Source organism: Betta splendens, chromosome 4, assembly GCF_900634795.4.
Source record: "Betta splendens chromosome 4, fBetSpl5.4, whole genome shotgun sequence".
In the NCBI taxonomy this organism is placed as follows: Eukaryota; Metazoa; Chordata; class Actinopteri; order Anabantiformes; family Osphronemidae; genus Betta; species Betta splendens.
Window position 1 is genome coordinate 28,716,079 of NC_040884.2, and position 25,019 is coordinate 28,741,097.

Genomic DNA, 25,019 nt, shown 5'->3' on the forward strand with positions numbered 1-25,019 from the left:
GAACACAGCTATTTTGGTGGGAGTGGGAACTTGCGTCGCCGCTGGACCGCTCCTGAGGACTTCTGGGATGTCTGTGTCTGCCAGCTACGCCATGTCAGAGCTGAAGTGGGCTGAGCTTAGAATTATGGGTGTAAATTCAGTCCCAAACAAGAGGTGACATTGTCCTGTTGACCATTGGGTCATCACTGTCGAAAATAGATGATCTCTGCAGGCCCTAAACGCCTCACAAAAAAAACCTACACAAAAACAGCTGACTATGTAACTTTGTGTGTACATGTCCTTTATATTACCATTTACAAACATTTCAATCAGTAAAAAGAATAAGTGGTTTATATTCATGCATGATTGTCTATAGCATAGCGAGGCCTCCTCAGAGGCAAAGATCTTCAAATGATGATGAAACTTTGGAAGATCGTAGGTTTAGGTCATCATGAAGAGTAAAATGACTGACACTTCTTGTTGGATATGCAGCATCAGTCCCATCAGGAGGAGATTGATATTAGTTGATGACCAACGTATCTGTGTCGGTTCTTAAGGTGCTACCACCAAGGGCTGGACGCAGCCGGTTACAACCCCCCTTCTTGGTATTAATTCATTTGTTGCTGGGCCCAAGTAACAATAATACAAAAAAACTGCACAATCTGCCTACATGCAGTTCAAATCTCTGTGTCAGCATTAATGGAAATTCTGGGATTGAAAAGACAGATTGAGAGTCAACATATGTGAGGCAACATGTCTTTAAACATTCAGTCATGGCACCATTATCACATTAACAAACATGAATGCGCTTGAATCAATCACTACTGCATTAGCAACTTTAAATGGATGAATTTCATCTATTTATTCCTTCCTCATTCCTGCTGCACAAGTATATTTTGCCGGCGTCAGGATGCCACACACGAACTGATTACCTTTGTTACAAGGGCCCGGAGCCGCTGTACATCATTCCAGCAGATTGATCTGCAACTTCAGCCATATCAGCAGGTTTACCCCCCGCTCATCTGGAAATCAGAGGGAGAGGCAGTTACTGCTTTATGAAAAGAGGATGAATAAGGTGATCTGCAGTCAGTGAGACGGGTGCTTATTCACACCTGCCCATCCGTGCGTCTGTCCTTATTAGTTTAGCTTGACCTATTTTTGTAAAGCTGAGAAGACAGAAATTCAGATTTCTAGACGCTGGCACTAAAATGGTATAAATAAAAATATTTTCGTTTTCTATAGGAAGTGGGATGAGTTGATTCAAGGCCCTTTTTCACTCTGCAGCCTTTGAAGCTGTAAATCGATTTTCACATCACGCAACAGAAACTGAATGTCTGCCCTTAGCAACCAGACGTACAGGAAGTTACAGGAACTGATCCTGTACAGCAAGTGCCTTTCATTTGCATTCATAGCTTCCTCATGGTGCCCCAACACCCACCGGCCGTTGCATACAGTAGGTGCCAAACATCTCACTGTCACTAGGCAACAGAAATATGCCGTTCTCAGGATAGACACTGTCAGATTTCATAGGCCTTCCAGTCACATGATTTATGTCAAAATCGTCAGGGGCAGTTGAGCTGAGATGATTTACTGAAGAAGGAATCTGATCTCAATATGCTCTAACATGGGACGGACTTAAGATGGAGTGTGTTGAGCTTCAATAAACCATAATCTGGGAAAAAAGTTGGAATTGAAAACGGCATATGAGGCAAGATGTTCCCTTAGATACATGGCACCTAAAGTATGTCTATTTCTACAGGAACATATCTTCTCACATAAAGATCATGGAGGCTTAAATACTGTGTTGAGACAAAGCTCTGGGGACTGTGAAGCAATGAACTGACTGGAGTATTGTGCCCTCTTCTGGCAGGCTGCTTACGGCCTGTGACAGGCCATAAGCAATGAACTGCAGCTGCAGCTCTGTTTTTGCCTGCTCACTGTCTATTTGTATGAGTCTCTAGTCAATTGTTCGACACACTTTATCCTTTAGTGTTTTTTTTTAAACTGAGTGCATGGAATTGAAGACGGAACATATATGTAAAAAACAAAAAATAGATTTCACATTCAACTTTTTTATTATACTTTACAAGATGGTTAAATATTCCTTTAATGGCTGCTTAGCTCCTTATTTCACTGAGGGTAAGAGCTCATCCATGCTCTACCTGCATAAGAGTTGTGAAGGGGAACCAATGGTGGAGCTTAGTTAGTGGTTAGGTGAACACCACTAAAGTAGATCTGATATTTATTGTTTCGATTCAGCGCTGATGGAGAATTAGATAAAATATAAAATTATGTTTGAGAGAACTACCACTTTTCTAACGCCCCACCGTGATGTGAGCGTGAGATACTGTAATGTCTGATTCTGTGCGGCCTTGTTTTTAAAAATGTAAAAAAAAAAAATGGAATTATTGGATTTTAGCCCGCCCTTATTTAGTTTGTCTGTTTCACTTTGCTGGCACGTTTGTCTCACATCCATCTCACTCTGGCCATTCATCATGAGGAAATTGAATTGCCCCCCATGCCAAGATGGCACCGTGTACAATCAGCTGTGAGTTTTAAGCCCACCACCTGGATGCCCCATCACAAACTGCAGCTCTGTTTTACAGGGCTCTTAGGTTATGAATGCATGTTTCCTTCTGTAACAGGGCAGATACTGGGGTTTAGATCTTCTGAGCTGCAATAATTACATTTCACAGATATTCTTAGAAATCAAATGAAAACTAGTTCATTTTTTGTTCAATTAATCATGTGAGCCTGGTCCATTAGACTACAGACCATACGTTACATGGTCTGTAGATCAGGTGCAGCCGCCAGCATGAAGCGACTGAGTGGCTCACACAGCAGCAGCTCTCCGGACGGAATCAGAAACTGGACCTAAGAACACAGACATCATGTTTTTAGCGAGGGGTGAAAATAGCTTTGGGAACAGGAGGGAGGGTCAACAAGAAACGAGGCAACAGACTTTTTTTTTTTTGTTACAAACCCATGGTCCAACTCTGACAGCCAAAAAACAGCTGCTGATCCGAGAGCATGGGTTCTGTTATAACATCAATACAAGAAATATAATTTAAAGAGACAGGACTTAACTAGTCCGTCAGGTATGGAATAGTGTAACATTTAGCAGTACTTGTAGGCACCTTATAATCATGTTTATTTTTGCTCAGCTTTCAAAAGCATTTGAATAACTATTACAATTTTTTTACTATTATCTATTAATTAATTTGATTATGTTGAAATGAATTACATTTGAATGTTGTCTTGTGGGATTTTAGAACTATAATTAGTTAAAAAAACAACTAATACAAACATAAACTCAGTAACTTGGTAAGACACAAATAAGATAATACAAAAATAAGTAAAATTACAGCCTATGAAAACATATTCAAAACTATTCGCCAAACCCAGAAACAAAACATTTAAAAATCACGTCTTAGACAGATCAACAGAAGAAATTATTTAACTCAGAAATGTTACGAATAAATAACAATAAAGTAATATTCAAAAACCTCAACCAATTGAAATGAATTACATTTGAATGTTGTCTTGTGGGATTTTAGAACTATAATTAGTTAAAAAAACAACTAATACAAACATAAACTCAGTAACTTGGTAAGACACAAATAAGATAATACAAAAATAAGTAAAATTACAGCCTATGAAAACATATTCAAAACTATTCGCCAAACCCAGAAACAAAACATTTAAAAATGACGTCTTAGACAGATCAACAGAAGAAATTATTTAACTCAGAAATGTTACGAATAAATAACAATAAAGTAATATTCAAAAATCTCAACCTTTACCTTGCGTCTCCCACCGACCTGCGTGACGTCCGTCCCACTCTCGATGCTCGGCTTCTTCCTGTGGGCCTGTGTAAACTCCAATCAGACCGCGTGGCACTTGGAGACACACAAAAAACAGCCCAGGTTGGAGCGAGGAGGGGCCTGAGGGTCAGATTTCCTGAGAAGCGCGACCCTTGACCCGTTGACGAACGTCCTGTTTGTGCGCAGCCTGCGCGCGCCCGCTGATCTACACAAGCAGCAGCGGCACGCGGCCGCCGAGCGAAGCCCATCCACATAGTTTACAAATCAGGCGTCGAGCTGTTGCGCGTCGCTACTATCGCAGCATCCTTCCCAGCAGCAGGGGGAAAAAAAGAGAAGCTAAACAGGCAAAAGTTTTTGGTGACTCGCGAAAAGAGGAGTCGCTATGGATGGAAAGGAGCCGTTCGCGTGAATAAACAAGCAAAGACCCGGCGACGGCGTTTCTTCTCACGGTGAAAGAATGATAACATAGCTGCTCCGCTGGCGTGGTTTCGTATGAGAGGACGCGACGAGCTAAACTGTGGGAAAGTTTGAAGCAGCGACGGGCGATGGCGCGGCAGCGCGGAGACGCCGGGACGAACGCGGCGTCCAAAGCGCGACGGCAGCGAAAGAAGAAAGCCAAGGAGAACAAAACCAGGACGGTCCACGCGAGCATACGGCACGACCCCTCCAAGGGGGAGGAAAGCCCCAACCGACACTATGCAAACAACAAGATTAAGACCACCAAGTACACGGTGCTGTCCTTCCTGCCCAAGAACCTCTTCGAGCAGTTTCACCGCTTCGCCAATGTTTACTTTGTGTTCATCGCGTTGCTGAATTTTGTCCCGGTTGTCAACGCCTTTCAGCCAGAGCTCGCCCTGGCTCCCGTGGTTTTCATTTTGTCCGTCACTGCCATCAAGGACCTGTGGGAGGACTACAGGAGACACCGGTCGGATAAAGAGATCAATCACATGGACTGCCTGGTGTACGGCAGGTAAGCGGGGCCTCTCCGTCCCGGCAGCGTCCAGCTGTTGCTGCGTCGCGTCTGTAACGGTCCTCCGCTGCTTCCGTGCATCAGCTGCTGCAGGTAGCGTGGAAACGATGGGGGCCAGGTTCTCTTTGCCAGAAGGTGCAGGTGACTCAGATGCCTCCACCGTGGATTCAGATGTGGCCCACACCTGTCTTACACGTCATCACCGGTGAAAGCGTCAGCCTTTTCATCCACAACCCTGCTGCATTCTACAGATCTCGCCCTTATGAAGCCTGGCCTCCTCTTTGTGCCCCGAGCTTTCTCTGCTAACTATTTTCCTCCGTCTGTATGTGCACAGTGTGTTTTGCTAATGAAAAGCAGCACTGTTGCCCATGTACAGAGCATAATTCATGATAATCAAAAGGCTCAGTGTTTAGCAGCTCCCCAAGTTTCAGCTAAAACCTGACCCGGGTTCTTCTGTCAAGGCCGGACACAGGCGCGTTTTCTTCAGCTGTGGCACGATTGTGTTTCTCTACCTGTCCAACACTAACTTGATGCGTGTCGGCGTTGTTTTTGCTTTTCCCCTTATGAAGCATTTGCTTAAGCCGAGGAGCCCACTCCTCCTGTTTGCAGCGGTTGTATTTACATAGAGCACACATGTATGTAGAATCTGTTCACCCATTCACGTCACGGATTCAGAAATGAGTAAATGTAGTTTGCAGTAATGTAAACACACGTTTGCAGCAGGCTGCCTCCAGTTCACTGATCCACCGGTTTGACAGCTAATTTGTAAGGAATGGGAGATAAATGACGTGTGGCCCAGCAGGCTGTAGACACCCAGCCTGCACAGAGTTTCTGTATTTCTGCATAAACAGTGATTGTGAAAATATTTGCCTGAAGCGTCTCCTAAGGACTCCTTTATGTTTTCATTCAAGTTTAACTTTGTAGTTTTAGTTCAGGTTTCATGCAGGCTGCTTTATTTAAAGCAACTGATCCTTCAGCATTGTTACGGATTTGGTTCGTTGACTGCTTCAAGCTATAGGTGTTTGTCTGTTTGTTTTGAGGCTACTTAAATGTGGGTCACTTAACTGTCTTACTGTTGTGGCCTGCACCTTTTGGAGAGTTTATTTATTGTCCTCGAGACATAAGTCAGGCAATAGAAAAATAGGAAGGATATTGAACAATCAATTTAAAGTTTGAGTGCAACAGACCTCTGTTCTGCTGGTTTTCTGCTTGTGATGCCACCGTATGCATTTAATTGACAAAACTCAAGGGAGAGTATTTCATAGAGGGTGTGAGTCATTAATGTGTAGGTTATTTATATTTTGTTTTTTCTTTTCACTTTTACCTTGGAGAAATGCAATAATTTACCTGCCACAGTTCCCGCTTCAGCCAGGCTCCTGGTTTATTAAACCACGGCTGCAATTAGCACAAATTGATTGAGCTGTTGTCCGTCCTCGGTTTTTTACTGCACATTAATGGTTAAGCATGTACAATAATGACATCATGTTACCGCGTCCTACCATAACACCACAAAGTCATTTTGTGGTGAGATGAATCAGTCAGCTGAGACACGGGCTAAAGATAGAAAAGCTCTGAGAATCTCCTCAGTGTTTGTCTTGTGGCAAAGATGTTGTTGTGACATGAGACAGTGGATTCTTGTTAGTTGGAGTCCTTAAAAAAGTCAAATAATCCAATTATTGAGTAAAAAGTGTGTGGAACTCGCACAGTTTTCAGTTGTTGCATCGGCCTCGGCACCAACGAACAAGCTGCCTTCATTCATAAAGTATTTGCGGTCGCCTCTAGATTTATGAAAGCTGTGTTGATTGTTTCTATATATGTAAATGGAAGCAGCAATTACTGAAGACAATAGCACGGCACCTTTCATCAAGCAGTTTGCGCCAACCCTTTTTGCCTGGTGTCGTCCTGGTAGGGCGGAGGGGCGTTACGTGGAGAAGTACTGGAAGGAGGTGCGGGTGGGAGACTTCATCAAGCTGCGATGCAACGAGATCCTCCCTGCCGACGTCCTGCTGCTGAGCTCCAGCGACCCCGACCGCCTGTGCCACATCGAGACGGCCACATTAGATGGGGAGACCAACCTGAAGCAGAGGCAGGTCGTCCGCAGCTTCTTCGAACTGGTCAGTGTCTGCGTCCTTACTGGGACCAGTTGCTTCAAGCTGCTCCCGTGTGTCTCATGGCCCGAGGAGCCTCCATCGTTATCCAGTTGACGTTCATTGACAGAGGTTTTGTTGCTGATGTTGATGTTTTGCTTGCAGGATTGTGACTTTGACCCCTTGAAGTACAACAGTGTGATTGAATGTGAAAAGCCCAACAATGACCTGAACAGATTCCGAGGATACATGTGAGTATTGTCCTAGCTTGGTGTGTTCGTCCAGGGTCCACGGAGCTCAATCAATAAATACTTCCCATAACAACACGAATAGTTGTTTGTAAAACATTTTCTTTTGTGGGACCTCTCAGAGACCTGGCTACACACCAAGTGTGTCTGCATGTTTCTTCTCCCCGGGATGTTTTAGATGAGTTTGTGTGAAGCAGGAGAGGGGAAACTTCCTCTGAGCCTGCAGCCAACTGTCTGGGCTGACCTGCGCTCACATGATGATGACATTTATTCTTTGTTCAGAAGGAGACCAGATGCTGCAGATACTCAGTTGCCAGGCTACAGTGGGCTACAGGGCACAGTGGCCCAGTTGTCCTGCCAGTGTTTTATTATTGCGTATAATTGCATCAAGTCCGTCCTCGCCGATTTCCAAGGAGGGAAAACACTCGGCGCGTTACTAGTGACTTTCAACCGCGCGAGTTATCAAGTGAGACGCTGTGTGTGTGAAGTACAGCGGCTTGGAGCTCAGGGACACTGGTATTAATCTATACGGGTGACGTGTCAGCCAGTCTGCTGTCAGAGGCCAAATAGGATGAACATTCCTGTTGGTAAACAAGCTGATAGTTGTGTGGCTTTGAAAGCAGCTACTGTCCAAGAGAATGTTACGTCCTGCCCCTAGTTAGACTTTATTTAACTGACATATTTCTGATAGCTGGGGCAGAATGGATATTACGAGCTTAGATCCTTTTTTTATTTTGTACCTATGTTTGCGGCGCTGGTTGAGAGTCAGATTCAGTCTTTGTATGGCATCAGTGCTCTACATGAGCTTGGCAGGCTTTAAACGAGCCCGACGTGAGATCTGAGGGTCAGCGAAGCAGGGAATTGGCTGGCTGAATTCAGGCCGGAGGGAGTTTCTGTGGAGCAATCACTACTTGTGTATCAGAGGGGGATTTGTGCTGAGACGTGGGCTCCTGCTGAGGGAGGTCCACCGTGCTTTGGAGTGTGATCGATTGAGGTTCTCCGCAGGCCAGACTGATCTGGCTCGGGTACAGAGAGATACTTAATCTCACCCTGAGCATCAGTATTTTTCACCTCCGCAAGAAGACATGACCGTGATAATTGTGACATTGTTTGATGATGACAAATAAGGTAGTTTCATGCGTTTTTTACTCGGACAGAATCCATCGAAGCGGCAGAAGAGATGCACTTTACAAGGAAAACCTGCTGCTGCGAGGCTGCACCATCCGGAACACGGAGGAGGCCGTGGGAATCGTCATCTACGCAGGTTTTCAACAGAACCGCCACGTGTGATGTTCCACCTCTTGGCGTCCACGGCTAACGCGCCGCGTGTTCCCGCAGGTCACGAGACCAAAGCCATGCTCAACAACAACGGCCCGCGCTACAAGCGCAGTAAACTGGAGCGACAGATGAATGTAGATGTGTTCTGGTGTGTCATCATCCTGCTGGTCATGTGCCTGTTTGCTGCCGTGGGTGCGTAACTTGGTATATCAGATTGTTCCTGATCCAGGGGAGACGTTTCTAATATCTGCAGGCCTGTACTTGCTTGACTGTGTCGGTCAGTAGGTTTATCTGTGCTGACCTTGTGTTGCTGTTTCAGGTCATGGTCTGTGGATGTTTCAGTACGGAGATAAGAGACCCGTGTTTGACGTTCTTGGTCCAGATGGGACCGACTTGTCACCCATCATGTCAGCGATCTATCTCTTCCTCACCATGATCATAGTCTTTCAGGTAGGAGTCGGAGACGAGCATAAATAAACTTTCACACGGTTTTGTTTTCTCTCACTGAACATAATTATTTCAGCCCCCTAAGGCGTGTGTCACCACTTTATTTGAATGTTTTATTAATTTACTCTGACTAAGCTAAAAGCAAATGTGTGCTTTAAGCAGTGAAATGTTATCGGATAAAAGATCAGTGGAGGTTTGCTCTGTTTTTTTTGTTTTGATTTGCTTGCTGCAGAAAGTTGACAAATCCCTCCCTGTTCTGTGCTGCAGCTAGTTTGGAAATGAGCATGAAGTCGGTGGGGATAGCAGCTTGTTGACGCTTTGGGAGCTCACAGCCATGTTGGTGCAGAGGCACAGTCACTGAGCAAAGAACTGCCCTCCCAAAAGTTATGACTCATTTCTCCACAACTGCTTTCCAAAAATGTTCCCTAGAATCGTCCCTCTCAAAATGACTGGTTTCTCCTTTTATTGGCTCATTTATTTATTTATTTATCCACTTGCATAAATTTAAAATACCCTGCTGCATGGATTTAGTTCCTTCTGCACGTTGACGCTGGTTATCTGCTTAGGTCTGTTAGTGATTCCATGTTTCCCAGCAGACATGAAGGTGGACATACTGACACCTGTTGACCTACTACAGTACTGATGTTTTTGCCCTGCAGAATATCAATGTATTGTTGCACTCCCACAGTGAAGCCCAGTACCACAGAACCAGACACTTCTTACTTTTCTGTTTTTTTTCTCGTAATAGTAGTGGCATTAAATAACGACTGTTGGTGGAGAGCTGCTTCCTCACAGTGAGAAGCCCCTAACACAACACAGGGCTTAGATGAAGTCAATAAAATAGAAGCCAACAGATAGTTGATTTTTTTACATTTCTTGTATATTCCCCATTGTAGGATGATTATTTAACATAATAAGCACTTACAATTATCAGGCCTTGTCTTCTCTCTTAGGTCCTGATACCCATCTCACTTTTTGTGTCGATTGAGATTGTCAAGATCTGCCAAGTGTACTTCATCCATCAGGACATGGACCTGTACGATGAGGAGACAGACTCCCACCTGCAGTGCAGAGCTCTTAATATCACTGAGGATCTTGGCCAGATGCAATACATCTTCTCTGACAAGACAGGCACCCTGACAGAGAACAAGATGGTGTTCCGCCGCTGTACTGTAACAGGGGTGGAGTACTCCCACGATGCCAATGGTGAGACGCGCCGCTGAAATACACACCACGCCGTTACAGTTGGCAGTTACTGTACGTCACAACGTCCTGTGTCTGTGAAACACAGCTAGAAGACTTGCCATGTACCAGGAGATAGATTCTGAGGAAGAGGAGTGTACGTCCCACGGTGGCACCCTGCCCCGGCGGGACAGCGTGACCAGTCACCAGAGTGCCCGGGTGGTGCTGCGCTCCCAGAGCACCAAGTCCCACCGCAGGACAGGCAGCAGGGCGGAGGCCAAGCGAGCCAGCATCCTGTCCAAGCACACGGCCTTCAGTAGCCCCATGGTCTGTAACATCCCTGTCCTCCCACTGTGTGCTGGCCACTTTGTGCTGATGGTGACTCTGTTCTGTCCTGCAGGAGAAAGACATCACCCCTGACCCTCAGCTCTTAGACAAAGTCAACGAATGCAGCAGTCAGATGGACTTTATGCGCTTCCACAGCCAGCCCATGTCCCAGCTGCCCTCTGACCTCTCTGACACCATCGATTTCTTCATCGCTCTCACCATCTGCAACACTGTGGTGGTGTCCTCCCCCAACCAGCCCAGACAGAAGGTAAAACCAGCCAACTTTTAAGTTAATAGACTATTGTCTTTAGATTTAGTCAGATATGCTGCCAGATAGTCGTACTTTACCACCCAGATCTTAGTATGTGTGTGTGTTTAATTACTGTAATTGAATCGTCTGTATGACAGTTGAAGACGATGAACTAGTATTATACTGCTGACAAACATATAAATGGTTTCCCTTCTGCCAGAGTCAACAGAACACACACACACACACACACACACACACACAGCGGGGAGTCGTGGTCCAGGACACACCTGGTGAACCAGACTAGATGTAAAGAAAAGATTCAGAAATGCAACATGGCTACAAAGAAGTTGGGGTTATTTGTTGTTTTTTTCACCCCTTTGAAGCAGTTGCTGGTGGTTTTGTAGCTGTGAAGTTATGCCTGTTTGTTTCCAGCAGCATACGAAAGAGACTAATACTTGAGAATATTAAGATCTTGAACCATGGGATGTTTGAAGCACCCTTAAGAGACCTATTATGAACTTTATCATCCCAAAACAAATGTGGCACATTTGTTTACCTGTTTTTGAACAACATGGGAGTAGTTTCCATCTTTTGACTAAAAGAATTTCAATTGTTGCATTTTTTTGGCTCTTGTTCTATAACAACACACAAACCGTCTAAAACGTGTTCTTGCACATACTGTACTCTAGCTTTCACTGTTTTACTGTAAGAGTTTTGATGTTGCGCAGTTGTGTATCCGTGTTTTGTTTCGTTTGTGTTTCTTCGTGCGAGTCTGGGTGTGGTTGTCCTGTTCAGAGGTGACATTCTCTCCTTGCCACACACTCTGCACCACCTCAGTGTCCCGCATGTCAGAGGCACAAGACTGGTAAGATTAAGCCTTGTGCAGTGACACATAATTTATATTCCTGTGCTTCTGTTTGGAGGTTATCTGCTAAGATTTATGTAAATGTAAATCTTCACGGAGGAAGCGGCTGTGTTTCAGTCTCCTTTCTGTTTGTGCGTCTTTGCCCTTTGTGCCAAAGTAATTGTTCACATTTTATTGAGATGTCCTTGTGGCTAACCCGGCAGCTGCGTGATTTATATCTATATGTGTGACAAAGCTCCTGCAGCCACAAGAACTCAAGAGTCGAGCGCACGCCCTGCTGTTGTTACTTTGCACTGGGATGAGTGATCAGAGTGAGACGTGTGTCGTTATCAGTGCTGAAGTCTCCTGTACCGCGAGGCTAAAATGATTCATCTGCCATATGACCGTCTTTCTAAGCTAAGCGTTTCCAAATAACATCTGATATACAGTTCATATGCCAACTTCTCTGTACAGTACCGTGCTGTATCCCTCTGGAGAAAGCTGTTGGCTGCCAGTGCCAGGTTCCATGTATTTAGTACCTTGATGCATTATGAAATAAATCATGTTTACGAATTTAACAACCTTAGTCTAAAACCGATGATGTCTTGGCTGGACAGACAGGACAGATGGATGCATCAAGGCCATATTCATGGTATTTGCTGTACCCTGAAGACATTTTAGGATCAAAAGATCCCTACCGACTTCAGGGGTTTGTTTGTGTTCAACTAGAAACATGAAACGACATAAGGCTCAGCATCTACTGTATGAGAGGAATCTGAGGTGAAATGCATATTAAGTTTAGTTAAAGCCTCCTGATTTCTTCCTTCTCCTGCTATTTTTGTTGCTCGGTACACCAGAGGTTTCTTATTCAAGTCAGTCCACCCAGTTGACTCTGTCTGATGTTGGTTCAGTGCCAGCGATTCAAATTACCCTGCTTTTCTCCCATAGACAACTCTCTGGGTTAGATGTTTATTAAATTTAGGAACAAATGCAGTGTGTCAGAACACCAGAAATTCTCAACCTTTGTTTTAATCATAAACAAAAATGTCTTCTTATTTCTCTTTAGGTCCGGATGAGGTTTGAGCTGAAATCTCCGGTCAAGACCATTGAGGACTTTATCAAACGCTTCACGCCCAGTCGACTAACCTCAGGCTCCAACAACAGCAGCTCCTCCAGCCTCATCACAAACCGTTCTTCCAACAAGGGCTGCTCCAGTCTTCTGTCCTCCCCCTCTGCAGAGAGCACGCTAACCAAACTGGATGAGGAGCATCCTTCTGGAGGCCTGGACCACACCTTCAGCCCCGTCCCCCTCTGTTATGACGCGAAGGCGCTGACCCTGGAAGAAGGTGAGCTGCGCTACGAGGCCGAGTCGCCCGACGAAGCCGCTCTGGTCTACGCTGCCAAAGCCTACAAGTGCTCTCTGGTTGGACGCCTCCCTGACCAGGTGACGGTGGAGCTGCCGCATCTGGGGAAGCTGAATTTTGAACTGCTCCACACGCTGGGCTTCGACTCAACCAGGAAACGCATGTCGGTGGTGGTCCGACACCCTCTGACCGATCAAATCACAGTGTACACTAAAGGAGCAGACTCTGTCATCATGGACCTCATCAAACCTCCAGACACAGGTAGGAATGTACTAAACACTCAGATGCATGTTTCACTGCAATAAATACTTGGAGTTTATAGATAGTACATAGATTACAGAAATCCAAATTATAGCCAGTATCAGTCTCAGAATGATTTCTCCACATTGTGACCATAATGCAGGACAGTTCATCATCAGATCTGTGTCGCTGTGTTTAGTTTGTGGTCCTAGCGTCACACTTACTTATGTCACTTACACACGAAAAAAACCAAGTGAAACACAGGCAACACAAAAAAATAGATTTAGTAAAAGCAACTAGAAACTAAAGCTGTAAAGTTACATGGAATATGAAGTGCCTCCAAAATGTATTGTACAATGACAGTTCAAGAAAGTTCATCTTTCTCTAAAGCTTTTTCCAGAGCTTGTTGCTGTTCAGACATCATGGTTTCCCTTTTGTCAATTCAGCATTTACACAGGAGCGAGGTTCTAAAAAGCTCCATAAATAGTTGACATTTATTCCACAAATTTCTGTTTTGACGGACGAATCGCCCTGTCTAACAAAACATCTGGACTAGCCTTCAGTGAAAGCACACTGTCTCTTTAGGTGGGTAATTAATTGATTCCAAACACATTCTAGACCCTGCCGAGTGGGTTCCTCCTGTTCATTAGCAACTCTGCTTCACAGAAAAATGCTTTACAGCTAAATCATCGTCCTACAGTGACTGCAGACTTGTTAACTGCAACACTAGAGGAATGCTCTCCTATCCCGTTTTTCCTTGCTAATGCTTATTACCGTCGTTTGGAAAAATTCTTTATTACGGTATGATTTATTGTATTGATTTACCATTGTGAGGGGGCACACTGTTCCTTTGCATTAGGGACACGGCCGGTCTGATTGATTACCATTTTTAATGGTCGCTACAGAGAAATGTCTGCGCTGGCACAGTGGGACTTTCTTCAGAACTTTGCACTTACTTAAAATTCACAGAGCTGCTGCTGCTCACTAGAAGGGAGAGACTATGAAGACAGTCCCACACATACACTTTGTGTCTCAGTTCAGCAGTGTTAATGGCTGACAGGGTGTGTCCTCACACAGACAGGTCACTGCTTTGTTTTACCATTGGGTAAAATCAGCCAATTAGGATGCAGTATGAGTTGGGCCTCCTCATAACACAGCGCTCTATAATGGGCCCATTGAGGCGATGAGGAAGTTGTTCAACGTCACAGTAATAACATTGCATATGGAGGTAGACTGTGGGGCTGGGGGGGTTAGAAGCTGAGCTGGGGACCTACGAGGCATCCAGCCTCAAGTCTCCCATTTACCAGCAGTGACATTTTGATTTTTATAGTGAACTGAGAACTTCCTATTAAAATGGTGCAGATTTGACATTTTGATTTTGTATCTTATGCACTGGACGTACAGCATCTTAATACCAATATGGCAGCAGCGATTATCAGTTTTATTATCAGTATTTTTATAATGACAACATCTAATGTACAAGGATTGGTCCTAAAAATATTATCACTCAACTCAGCAGCTCCAAAGCTTATTTATTTGCTTGCTTGCATCACTCACACCTCTGCTTTGGCTTAACTCGTAACTGCTCTCGTCATGTTGTTTCTGGCAGACAGCAGTTTTGACTTGACCCATTCGTCACAAGCTGCCAGACAGGTAGTGGTAGTTGGTGAGCCTCATATTTACAGTAATACTAATATGGTCAAATGGTAAAAAGATGAATAATTTTGTGTCTCCTCATCGGGTTCTGGACCACCTGTAAATTATGTGGCAGCAGATAAACCCTTGCTGCTGCTGCTGCTGCTGCTGCTACTACAACTACTACTGTAGTACTTGCAGGAGGCTCAAATGTGTTGCTTACACCTGTTTGTCTGTAGAATAATGTGAAATGTCTAATACATCACATGGGATGTAATGGAAACGCGTGCTCACACTCCAAACTCCATAGGAACTCTCTTGTATTCATGACATATTCGTATTGGGTGGATTTTTCCTCCTTGTTCTTCCAGCAAAAAGCAATAAGCTGCAATTATACTTTAATATAAACGCTTCATAAGTTGTTTTTTTTTTTGTTATTTGTCCTGGCTTCAAAAACAAATCCCCTTTAGCATTAGATTCTTTAGATTACTGACAGTGTTCTGTTAATTTGTTCCTCAGTAAAAATAATTCTGCGTGGTGGTGCATGTGTTGCAGTGCCTGCCAAGCTGTTGTGTTATTAGTGGGATTACATGGCTAGCGATCACTGTGTTGGCTGGTGCATCTGTGTCAAGAGACTGATAAAGCCAATCTGTTTGTACGTCGTCCTCCTGCCAGAAAGATGGCCGACATTCTGCACCAGAGAATTAAGACTCTACTGAATCTGATACTTCAAAACATGATAAACGCTATTAGATGTTCTGTCCTATTAAAATCATTTATGATCATCACTCATATTTATTCTCTTGGGGGGAAACGGGAAGCTGCATTTCAGGAGCCGTGGGCTCTGTTTCTTGTCCATGGTCTATATGCCCTGTGGCTGGGAATCAGGGCAAACCTCTGACCCTACTTTATAGATGATCTTCACTCATCTGCTTTTGCTATTTTTAAGGTAATTCCAAAGGGAAGCGTCAGAAGAAGAACGTATACAGAACCCAGAACTACCTGAACCAGTATGCTGCAGATGGGCTCCGCACACTGTGCATTGCCAAAAAGGTAACATGGCTCCACAACGCACCTAAGAAGTTCTGAACCAAGCCTCTCCTGATCAAACTACCAGAAGCTGGAGATGTGTGTCTGTGGCTGCCTGGCAGCTTGTGTTTGTAGCCCGGCACAGATGATCAAATGGGCTGGCCCGTCCAAAGTGACAATCTTTGTGACTCAACTGCAGTCTGTGTCACTTTCTAAGGCTGTTAATTTATGATTTCACAAACCAGGCTCATTATATCCAGACTTCTGCAAAGCCGTCGCCAAGGCAACGTGATAAAACACCTTCTCAAGGTCTCACATTCTCCCATGGATCATGCTCTGCCACGTAGGCGAAGGAGAAGCTAGAAGCTGAGCCGCTGTTCAACTTTGCCCCAAGGTTTAAGACATTTGTGTGTGTTTTTATCCATCTTTTGTTTTTTGTGCCAGATTCTGACCAAGGAGGAGTACGCCTGCTGGCTACAACGTCACCTGCAGGCTGAGACATCGATTCAAGGGCGAGAGCAGCTGCTCTTTGAGTCGGCGCTGCGACTGGAGACAAACCTGCAACTTTTAGGTAATTGTTAGACCTCATGGCGCCTGATGTCATTGAAATTGGAGTATGTTGTCACATTCACTTGTGTTCACAAACAGGAGCGACGGGCATCGAGGACCGGCTGCAGGACGGTGTGCCTGAAACCATAGCTTCTCTGAGGAAGGCTGGCCTGCAGATATGGGTGCTGACGGGTGATAAACAGGAAACGGCTGTAAATATAGCGTACGCCTGCAAGCTGCTGGACCCCGAGGAGGAGATACTGACTCTGAATGCTGACTCTCAGGTGAGTGAAAGTAGGCATGGGAGCTGGCACTATATCTGTTCAACATTGAAACAAGAAATTTGTGGCAGATAGATCTCATTACTATTAACTGACATTCTGTGCTGTATGTCAGTCATTTAACTGACCGTGGACCTTCACCATTGCCAGTAGGTGAAGTTAAAGAGGCCGTCGCCTGCACTGCGTTTATTCTCAGCTATGCCAAGAAAAACTGCTGCTAGGGCTAAATTCACTCTGTTCTTCAACCAAAGTGGACACATGTATCTCCCAAAACTAAACTTTAAAGTATTTTCTGTTTAAGTTCCCCCCCACTGAAAAGACAACAGCATTATTAAAGCAAAGCCATGAGACTGTTATTTGAGGACTGACATTGTTTATGTCGGTTCAGTTGAAGCATCTGCTTGCCAGATGTTAAGCAGGTCACACAGTTTGATATAAAGCATGTCTGTCTTGGTCCTGACACTCGGCCCGCTCTGTACCTTTCTCTTAACCAGGAGGCGTGTGCGTTGTTGCTGGAGGAGAGTTTACACTACATCCAGGCCAAATTCCTCTGCAGCTCAACAGAGCCGGCCACCAAGGCGCTGCACACTAACCTCGCACTCTTTGACATCTATTCCTCTTCATCCTCCTCCTCCTCCTCCTCCTCCCACACCACGCCCTTCACGGTGCATCGGCTAGGCCTGGTAATTGATGGGCGCACCTTGGCCTATGCGCTGGACAAGAGTTTGGAGGACAAGTTCCTGGCTGTTGCTCGGAGCTGCCGCTCTGTGCTCTGCTGTCGCTCCACACCTTTGCAGAAGAGCATGGTGGTCAAGCTAGTGCGGAACAAGCTGAAGGTCATGACTCTGGCCATAGGTAAGAACCAGGCCAACAGTTCAGTAATGCATAAGCTGATGTGTGTAGCTTTGACTGAATATGAATATTAAGATACATCTTGTATAGAAATGTATTGTATGATTCGTAGTTAGTATCCTGCAGTGCATTACTTTCAGATAATTCTGCTACAGCTGGTCTTCTTAAACAAATAAACATGGTTTCCTCACTTAAGCTAAGGTTCCTCAATGCTCCTCCTGTCGCAATATCACCCTTGCTGTGACCACAGGATTTTATCTGTTGTGTTATTATCAGGCACCTTTAGTAATTATACACTAATGAAGCTGTGGAGTTATGGAGGTGACATGAGGGTGTCAGCATGACCTATGACTGTCTTTTCCCTGTTTACCGTTTGTTTGTTCTGCTGCACTCAGGAGGATCCCATTTTTTGCCAGACAAGCGATTTTCCGTCCTTGCTATATAACGTTGGGAAAACCTTGCATCTGCACACACTTTCGTTTTATAGCTCTATGGGGACAGCGCAGCATAGTGAGGCTCTAATATCTGTGTACTGTTACAGCTCAACCTCGAGTGGACTTGAATTATAATTATATTATTTGTATATAATCCTGCATTTGAATCTGTTTGGGTTTTTTGTTTTTTTTTGGACTTCCCCAAGCTCTGTAGTGTTCTGTAGCTTCACCAGTGAAGCTGACAGACTATGCTACACCTTCTAGTTTGTGTTTGTTTCCTAATAATATTATGGGAACTCTCCACTAGTAGCATTTCGTCTTCTTTGTCTAAAACCTAGACTCTACATTGCCCACAGTTCAACTAGGCTAGCGCTTAAAGTGTGTTACGGTATTTTAGAAGTGACCGAGAGTTCGGATGAGTGGACTCCAAAACTCCACCCCTCCAGATTGGTCTGTGTTCCTCAGTAATTTCTCACAAATCTGTGTGGGCTGAAGACAAGTTGTGCCATTTTTTTTAAACGTATTTGTTATCAGAGACAACTAAACTCTCACATACTGTATGAAGTACATTTCAAGGCATCTTTAAATTCTCCTTTACAGACAGCAGTGGAGGTAGAGTCCAGTTAGCATACCAACTACCAACTAGCATCTTACAGTAAATCTGCAGCAGCTCCATTGTTTGAATAGATTTTCACTCAGTACCAGTATTTGGCAGCCGACATAAACTAGTAACCTTTGTTCAACGCAAACCATCGCCTACCTCTAATACTCATCCTGTGCTGCAGCTCCAGCCTTGTTTACTATTTTCACAGCACCACGTTCTTTGCCCGCCAACACTTCATCTCCCACTCCACCACCTGTTGTGACAAAAAAAAAGATCTATATCCACCTGCCACAAAGCGGAGCCAAAAATTAATCACAGAATTCGTCAGCCACTACAGCCAGTAGGTCTGGCTGTGCCTCCACCAGAGGAATAATGACGCCTGTGATGGACACCTGGTCCAAACAACAGCAAACACACACGTAGCTACTGTCATCAGGATTATAGTACAAAGCAGCCCAGCTCAGGGAGGCTGGCACCACACTCGGCAACGTTCCTTCAGACAAACTAGTCTCCTGCTGTGTATTATGCATGAATGTATTTCAAAGCTATGTACATAGTTTGCTATCTGAGCAAACTAGTTTCTTTTTTATTACCATATTAATTTCAGGTGACGGGGCCAATGATGTCAGCATGATCCAGGTAGCAGATGTGGGCGTGGGGATATCAGGACAGGAGGGCATGCAGGTAAGGAGAAATCTGGGATGGCTCAAGGTCAGATAGAGGGTGTATGTGTGTGTGTGTGTATATATATGTGTGTGTGGGGGGTGCATGTCCAGGGTGCTTTACTTGCCCTATGTGCATCACTTCTCCTCAATCTCCAAACCAAAGTAGCTTCATTAGAAGAGGCAGCAGAAACAAACTGAAGCAAGGCGATCAGCCAAAGCATGATGGACAATCCCAATTAAGTTCCAGGGGAGGCTCTACGAGCACCCTGCTGTGTAGCACATCTGTTTAAGTCCCAGTATCCTGTCCTTAACTGGACCGCAGTATTAATCATTGTTAATCAGATTTGCTCTTAATGAGACGGCAGCCACTCCTCGAGACTCCACGGTGAGCAGGGAGCCACATTTCTAGACTGAGGCCACCACTCGTTGCAGTTATGATTAACCCGCATTCTCCCCGTGCAGTGGTTACGGGGCCGTTATTACAGCACCGCACAATGAGGCGTCAGCTGTTATTTGTCTCATGGACAGATCATGGTGACCCATGTAAAGTGTCAGAAAGGTTTAACAAAGAGCTGGCACAAGGTGGTCTGAATGTTTGGATATTTTTTTCCTCTTTAAAAAGTTACCACTGACTGTGTTTCTCGCTTGTCTTCGCAGGCAGTGATGGCAAGCGACTTTGCTCTCCCACGGTTCCGGTATCTCCACAAGCTGCTGCTGGTCCATGGACACTGGTGCTACTCCCGACTGGCCAACATGATTTTGTACTTCTTCTACAAAAATGCTGTATGCATCTTTTGCTATTCATCACTGATCTCATAGTGTAACTGTGAAATGAAACATACTCGGCTTGGTGGCTCGGTTGGTAGAGCATCGCAGCCTACTGCTCCCCTCAGGGGATGGGTAAAATGCAAAGAGTCATATTCCCAATGTGGGATCAATAAAGTTCTATTATTATTATTATTATTATACTACACCTGTAAATATGTTAGCCATTCACTGTCCCTTCCACCTTTTTATCCCAACAGATGTTTGTTGCTCTCATATTCTGGTATCAGTTCTATTGCGGATTCTCCGGTTCAGCCATGATTGACCAGTGGTATCTGATCTTCTTCAACCTGATGTTTTCTGCCTTCCCACAACTCATCACCGGCACTCTGGACAAAGATGTGTCAGCGGAGACTCTTCAACATCTACCTCAGCTCTATGTGAACGGCCAAAACTCTGAGGTCTGAGGCAAAACCTTCTACAAAAATGTAACCTACTACTTAGTTCCAATTTTATGAACAAGAAGCAATCTGCCATCAGATGAATTTAGCTCAGCTGTCATTGAGATAGGTCTCATGTCGTTGTGTCATATCTCCATCACAATGAAGGAAACATTTATGATCCAAAATAAATCACAAATCACAAAGCATGACCGTAATGTATGTGGTTAATATTTCTCATCTTTTAATTTCCGTTTTTACTTTTACATAATACATGTTTATGCTGTGAGTAGATTGGATTAATGTGTGAAGCACAGAAACGTCCACTTAGCTCTGAATGGGTGTGTGGAGGTTAAACGAATCCTCTTTGACTTAATCATTCACGATGGTGCTTTTCCTATTATGCCGCTCACTGGTCTGAATTTGTCCTCTGCTCAGTGACAATGATGAGGTTTATGACCTCCCTGAATCTTCATCTTTCAGGAATATAAGCCATACATGTTCTGGATGAACATGATCGATGCCTTCTACCAAAGTCTGATCTGCTTCTTCATCCCGTATTTTGTGAGTCATGTCGTATTTGTACTCGTTTCCATCAGCTTTGTGATCTGTGGTTTGTTGCTTCTCACTCATCATTTCCACCTCCCTTCCTCTCCTCCTCCCAAGGCCTACGCTGACTCTGACGTGGATCTGTTTACATGGGGAACCCCTATCACCACCCTTGCATTAATTACCATTCTGCTGCACCTGGGCATTGAGACCAAAACCTGGGTAAGAAAGAAAATGCCTGGCTAAAGAACGGTTAATAACTGATAGTTCTGTGTTTGTGAGCCTGACTGTTTGCCTTCAGCCAAGCTCTGTCTACAGCAGTCCTGCTTGTGCACGGTTCTCATAAATGACCTGGCAGTCTTGCTCAAGCTTTTTGTAATTTATGACCAAGCATCGAGTCTGACCTTTTTTTCCCCCATTGTGCTATAGGTGTAAATTTAGCCGGACAAGTTTCTCACATGAATAATGTCCTTTTCACTAACTACTCGCCTGGATGTGACGGCCGCTCTCGCACAGGAAGATTCCTAGTGAACAGCCCTGGTAGACATTTACCAAATGTTCAAATGACAGGTGCTCCATTCTGTGGCTGCTCAGGAACATAATATATGCATGAAAGTCAATTAGAGGAAGTGGAGGTGACAGGAGGCAGAGCTTCCATTGTTCCCCCATACAGAAGCTGTATGGCTGTAATTAATTATGTGCTTGAGGGACAATACTCCACTGTACAGTGTTTATTGTGACACATGCCGTTTACTTGTGAAACAAGTGCAGTGGTTCCAGATGAAGCAGTGAGCGTCTTCCAGTCGTGGAATGTTGGTGTAGCTCCCGCCTGAGCTGGATGTGGTTTTCCACTGCACTCGTTTATTATAATTAATCTCTGTTTAGACATGCTTATTTTGCAGCACTGCAGTGGAACATCACAAAGTTGATATCACAGCTGGTGACAAATGGTTAATGGTCTGAACTAGTATTATTATAATTCAGTGAGTGTCTACTTCACCTAGTTACTTGTTTGAAATATGGAAAAATGTCATAAAATGTTCTGGAAATTCCATTTTCCTGTTTTACTCTAATCTGTTGTAAACCTATTTGCTGAAGGATAATCCTCAGGACGTTGTCCTTGTGTCCCCTCTAGACCTGGATGAACTGGCTTTCCATCGGCTTCAGCGTAGCGCTGTTCTTCACGGTGGCTCTGTGCTACAACGCCTCCTGTCCCACCTGCTACTCGCCCTCCAACCCTTACTGGACCATGCAGAGGCTGCTGCAGGACCCCGTCTTCTACCTGCTCTGCGTGGTCACGCCGTTCTCGGCTCTGTTGCCCAGGTATACGCTCAAACGTCTGCGAGGGTTGTTAACGCCAGACGCCGTTCGTGTTTACCACAACGTTGCTGTTATGTCCTGATGTCTATCTGGGCTTTTCTTTGCAGATATTTCTACAGGGCGTGTCAAGGCACGCTGTTTCCCAGTCCTGTCCAAGTGGGAAGGCAGTTTGATAAACTCCCCGCTGAAACCCGCAGGAACATCCTCAGTCTTAGCAGGGTCAAGGTGGGGTCTCCACTCAGCGCCAGGCCTCCCTTCCTGTCCCTCACCAAGCCCTTCACTAATGACTGCAATAAAAAAGACCAAAGGAGCTTCCAGGGCTCAAAGACAACACAGACCAAACATGGACCTGTTTTACAAACAGAAGAAGAAACGGGTCGGCAAAGCCCGACGGGGACCACAGTCGGCGAGCAGGGCTTCTTGGATCGCTACACATTAGTCCCCACAGAGACAGACACTCTCCCTTACACCAAAGATGCTGCTCCGCTCTCCACAGAGCAGCACTCCCCTCCTACCAAAGGCTCGGAGTGTCTCCGTAAGACGTTAGAGCTGTCCAGCTGGAACCCCTCAGACAGTGTCCAGCTCAGTCTGCCGCCTGACACCGACTCTCACTGTGTCAAATACATGAGGAACTCTGAGGAGAAGCTCGGCTCGGACCACGCCTTTCACCAGGCACACAGGACAAAGGCAGAGGACTCGCTGCACACCACCCTATGATGTCTTAGAGTTTTATATACGTCCTTCAAACTCCAATTTGCACGATAGTTTTTTAAGAATCAAACTTTATTGTATTTTTCTAGAAAATTGTTTTATGAAAAATGCAAATAGGTACTTTATGTTTTACTTGTTTCAAGCTATTTTGAGTGTTGGAATTTGGGCGAACTGGAATGTTTCCCGTTTGCTTAGTTTTTACCCTGATTTTTACTTCACGTAAGTGCATCTCGGTTCCTGATTGGGTTTTAATGTAGGGAGGAGCGGAGGAGGGACATTCCAATGCTGGGTTGTTGGAGAGTTTGTTTGTTTTTTCCCATCTTTGCCTGTAAAACCTGGATCACATTCCACTCAAGCCTTAGTCATTGCAGCATCATGTTTATAGTTGGAAGGCGCATTAGAGTAGGTTATTTCAGAGTTCTAGTACATTTCAATGCAGAAAACGAGAAAATAGTGACATTTGATCGGATTCACAAGCCTTTTTTAACTGATAGGGTATGCTCTTGAACACAACTTTATGGGTTTGACACCCATTAGGTGACAAATTCAGACTCCATACTTTGAGAAGTAATCCTAAATCATGCTGTGTGCATGTCTCTCGTTGAAGCTGTCTGGACAGTAGCAGCCGGGCAGTTTCCTAGTTTACTTATAGTTTGGTATTTGGGAAAAGCTTTATTGTCTTAATAGACAGACCTCATCCCAGCATTAAAAAGGAAATCCATGTTTGTTTGGACCGGATCATAGGGTTTCCAGGCAACCATCCATATATACTAGCTGCCCCCCACCCCATTTCCTGTGCATGTGCTGAGCTACCTGTTGTCTGCCTTAACATCCGCACAAGAGCGCTGCACCAGGAACTGAGGCCAGAGCCTGCAGATGGTTGGGGTAGATTAGCATCGTGATTGGAAACACAAGTGGACCTTAAACTTGGCTAAACGTAAAGAGAAAATCTGCCCACTAGCACCTCCAAAGACCCATAAGTCTTAGGCTACATGTTATATTTATTTGCTTTCTACCAAAACTGGAGTCTTTTTGTCTCAAGCTTTAGGTGAGATTGGAGCTGTTGAGAGTTTTTGCTTTTGAACACTTGTATTGCTATGTTTGTCATCTAAAAAGATGAAATCCCCAAAACGGCCCTTTTGAGCCTTTGTCAACAACAAGCTAGCGTGACATTCCATTAGCTCCATGCACCAAGTGGGCTCAGAAGGTCTCTGCTTTGACTCAGATGCTCCATGTAGAAGATGTAGTGTGAACTTAGCACTTTGAAGGGATTGTGTCAGGATCCCCATCCATTATTGTTGGTGCTGTTGACGTGTTCAGTGTGTGAAAGAAATATTCTTACGTCCGCAAACTGGGAAAAGTCTGGTAAGATGTTGGAGGTTGGTTCAGAGCAGCAGCACCTTTATTCTCTTTGTATGTGTTTGTAAAGTGTGTCATTTGCCAAAGATCATTTATATCTCTGTGTTTTCTAAGCAATAGTATGTGCCTTAACACTGGATAAGAAAATGCAGACCCGGAGTTTGCTTCTAATGCTGAATCTGTATTTAATGAAGGCTTTGTGTCTCTGCTCAGTGAGGAGCCTTCTGTCGGTGTAGATCACACGCCGTTTCTTTGCTCCCCTTGTTTTTTTTTTTGTTTTTTTTTTGCATCTCTATCTCGTGGCATGTTGCTCAGATCCTGACTCTGCAGTCTGGTTCTGTGCTATGGGGTGTGTGTGTGTCACACTTTTCTGTGCCAGAGTGAAGCTCAATCTATTCACTGCTGCCTTTCTGCAAATCCACTTTAACAGGTTCCTCGCAGGAACGCGTTCTACGTATCCGTTTCACATTTGCTGTTGAGCCACGAGTTCATGCTTCAAGGTTTAATCTAAACATGCTGTAGACTTAAGATGGTTACATGTCCTGGTTCAGTCCGGTCTGAGCCAGGAGGGAGCTGGAAACACTCGAATCACTTCTTCACTTTATCACCAGCTTGGGGAATTTTAGGTTTTTGTTCAGAAGTGAGTTTTTCTTTGTGGCTGTTTCTCTGTTTCAAGGATATTTGTGAACAAAATAAAGTTGTTAATAAAGTATTTACCTATTGCGGCCTTTCTCCCCGTGTTCAGGAAAATGTAGTTGTTGCTTAATAAAAAGTTTCATTGCTCAA

At 44.6% G+C, this 25,019-nt stretch overlaps 1 protein-coding gene across 1 annotated transcript; it reads left to right on the top strand.

Annotated features, from left to right (window-relative positions):
- The first annotated feature begins 3,954 nt into the window (after window positions 1-3,954).
- On the top strand, window positions 3,955-25,019 carry atp10a (ATPase phospholipid transporting 10A). Its single transcript, XM_029147612.3, has 21 exons — window positions 3,955-4,773; window positions 6,683-6,887; window positions 7,026-7,111; window positions 8,266-8,372; window positions 8,447-8,578; window positions 8,706-8,836; window positions 9,787-10,039; window positions 10,125-10,342; window positions 10,416-10,610; window positions 12,503-13,061; window positions 15,625-15,728; window positions 16,149-16,275; window positions 16,353-16,537; window positions 17,029-17,389; window positions 19,032-19,108; window positions 19,747-19,872; window positions 20,115-20,315; window positions 20,778-20,858; window positions 20,961-21,065; window positions 21,979-22,166; window positions 22,271-25,019. Exons 1-21 carry the CDS (start codon window positions 4,349-4,351, stop codon window positions 22,878-22,880), a joined length of 4,476 nt encoding a protein of 1,491 aa, XP_029003445.1. The 5' UTR covers window positions 3,955-4,348; the 3' UTR covers window positions 22,881-25,019.

Excerpts from the sequence above, each read along its gene's own strand:
- atp10a (XM_029147612.3), top strand. The coding sequence starts at position 4,349 with ATGGCGCGGCAGCGCGGAGACGCCGGGACGAACGCGGCGTCCAAAGCG. Across the intron at positions 8,579-8,705 it reads GTGCCTGTTTGCTGCCGTGG|GTCATGGTCTGTGGATGTTT; the intron begins GTGCGTAACTTG and ends TTGCTGTTTCAG. Across the intron at positions 19,109-19,746 it reads CAGGACAGGAGGGCATGCAG|GCAGTGATGGCAAGCGACTT; the intron begins GTAAGGAGAAAT and ends TTGTCTTCGCAG.